The 1,506-nt window shown below is 34.1% G+C and overlaps 1 protein-coding gene across 1 annotated transcript in view; it reads right to left on the bottom strand.

Annotated features, from left to right (window-relative positions):
• The window catches only part of LOC133629805 (melanoma receptor tyrosine-protein kinase-like), a 52,464-nt gene extending 51,653 nt beyond the window's left edge, over positions 1-811 (bottom strand). Inside the window, exon 1 of the mRNA XM_062020821.1 lies at positions 764-811. Coding sequence (XP_061876805.1) covers positions 764-796 — 33 coding nt within the window. The 5' untranslated portion in view covers positions 797-811. The remainder of the gene's footprint in view (positions 1-763) is intronic.
• Positions 812-1,506: the final 695 nt, after the last annotated feature.

Raw genomic sequence — 1,506 nt, 5'->3', positions numbered from 1 at the left:
GTTATTAGTAATTCTGTCAAATAATAAATGTTTTAAATCAGATTAATCACACTTTTGAGTTTGTATTAATCATGATTAATCAGAAGAATTACTAGTAGTATAACTCACTTGCATGATTTCAATTACTTAAAAAAAAAACCATACATCCATCCATCTACTTCCGCTTAATTTTTTAAAATTTAAAACAGACCCCAATATTTGGTCGCAAAAGCAATTTTATTGTAGAATTGAATGTGAAGGAGCAAAATAAATTGTGTGATTAATCTGTGTATATACCTCATTATTGCACTTTTTTTTTGTGATTAACCGCATGGTTAACACTAATTTCCTTTGTCACCTACTTGGATGTTTTGTTCAGCTAGCTTAGCATATATTGACATTGATTTCCTTTGAGCATCTTTCATTCTTCGATTTTACTGAATGTGGCCCTTGCTGGGAAAAGTTTGGACACTCCTGTTATGAACATACTATAAAAATAATAAAATACATTACAATTAGTACTATTATTAATAATTTTTTAAAGGTCTATATTTTTCACAATGACTAATTACAGTGAATAAAAAATGCTCGTGGGTCTGAGGAATGGTTTGGCGTTCAGGGTTGTCACTCACTGCTGACTCGCCACACATGTACACGTACACAAAAGCAGTCCCGAAAAAAGCAACAAACAATTTGCAGTCTTGTTGTTGTTACGATAGACTAGCTAACGTTAGCTATCCAAATGGCTAAAACCGAGTTGTTACGTACAGGCATAGTTACGTACTGAAAGCTGTAGAATAGGATAGACTTTACTCATCCCACATTGCAGAAATTATGTGGTTGCAGTGCTGATTCACAAAGTCCACAAAAAATAAAAGGCAAAAACACAAAAAGGGAAACATTAAAGAACACAACAGACATAAAAATACATAAAAGAGCACAGAGCTGATGCAACCAGCTGCCACTTTCGCTGCGCCGTTCCTATATACAGCTACAAAAGTCAAAACACAACAAAAAACAAAAAATGAGCAACAAACGATACATATAATGCTTACAACACGTTGCAAACCACCCCTTTAAAGATATTGCACAAAAAATGTCTCGAAAAAACACTTTCTGCTCCCAGTTTTTGAATGCTAATGCAAACGGGGCACTTTTTGTGTCTATTTATAATTCAGAACATTGCTCGACTTTTGATTTACCACACACTTATTTTGTCTTTTTTGCAAAAAACAACAACAAAAAAGACATATTTAATGGCGTTCCAAGCCGATTTGTGTCAAATTCGAGTCGACAGTAAAGAAAGCCAACCAAAAAACACGCCAGGAAGTTGACCTTTGACCACCATGTTGAAAACAAGCACTCTATTCCTTAGTGTGTCTGCACTTGAACATTCCATGAAAAAAATGGCATCAAATGAAAGATGCATTGTTTACTTCATCATTTAATCATGAATGCACTTTTCTAACAAAAATCATATATTATGGATAAATCACTTGAGCGTGCATAGGACCTGGCTGGAATGTA

The sequence above is a fragment of the Entelurus aequoreus genome, linkage group LG15, assembly GCF_033978785.1.
Source record: "Entelurus aequoreus isolate RoL-2023_Sb linkage group LG15, RoL_Eaeq_v1.1, whole genome shotgun sequence".
Taxonomy (NCBI): Eukaryota; Metazoa; Chordata; class Actinopteri; order Syngnathiformes; family Syngnathidae; genus Entelurus; species Entelurus aequoreus.
Note: the sequence above shows the minus strand (reverse complement) of the source record. Positions and strands in the feature narration are given on the sequence as shown.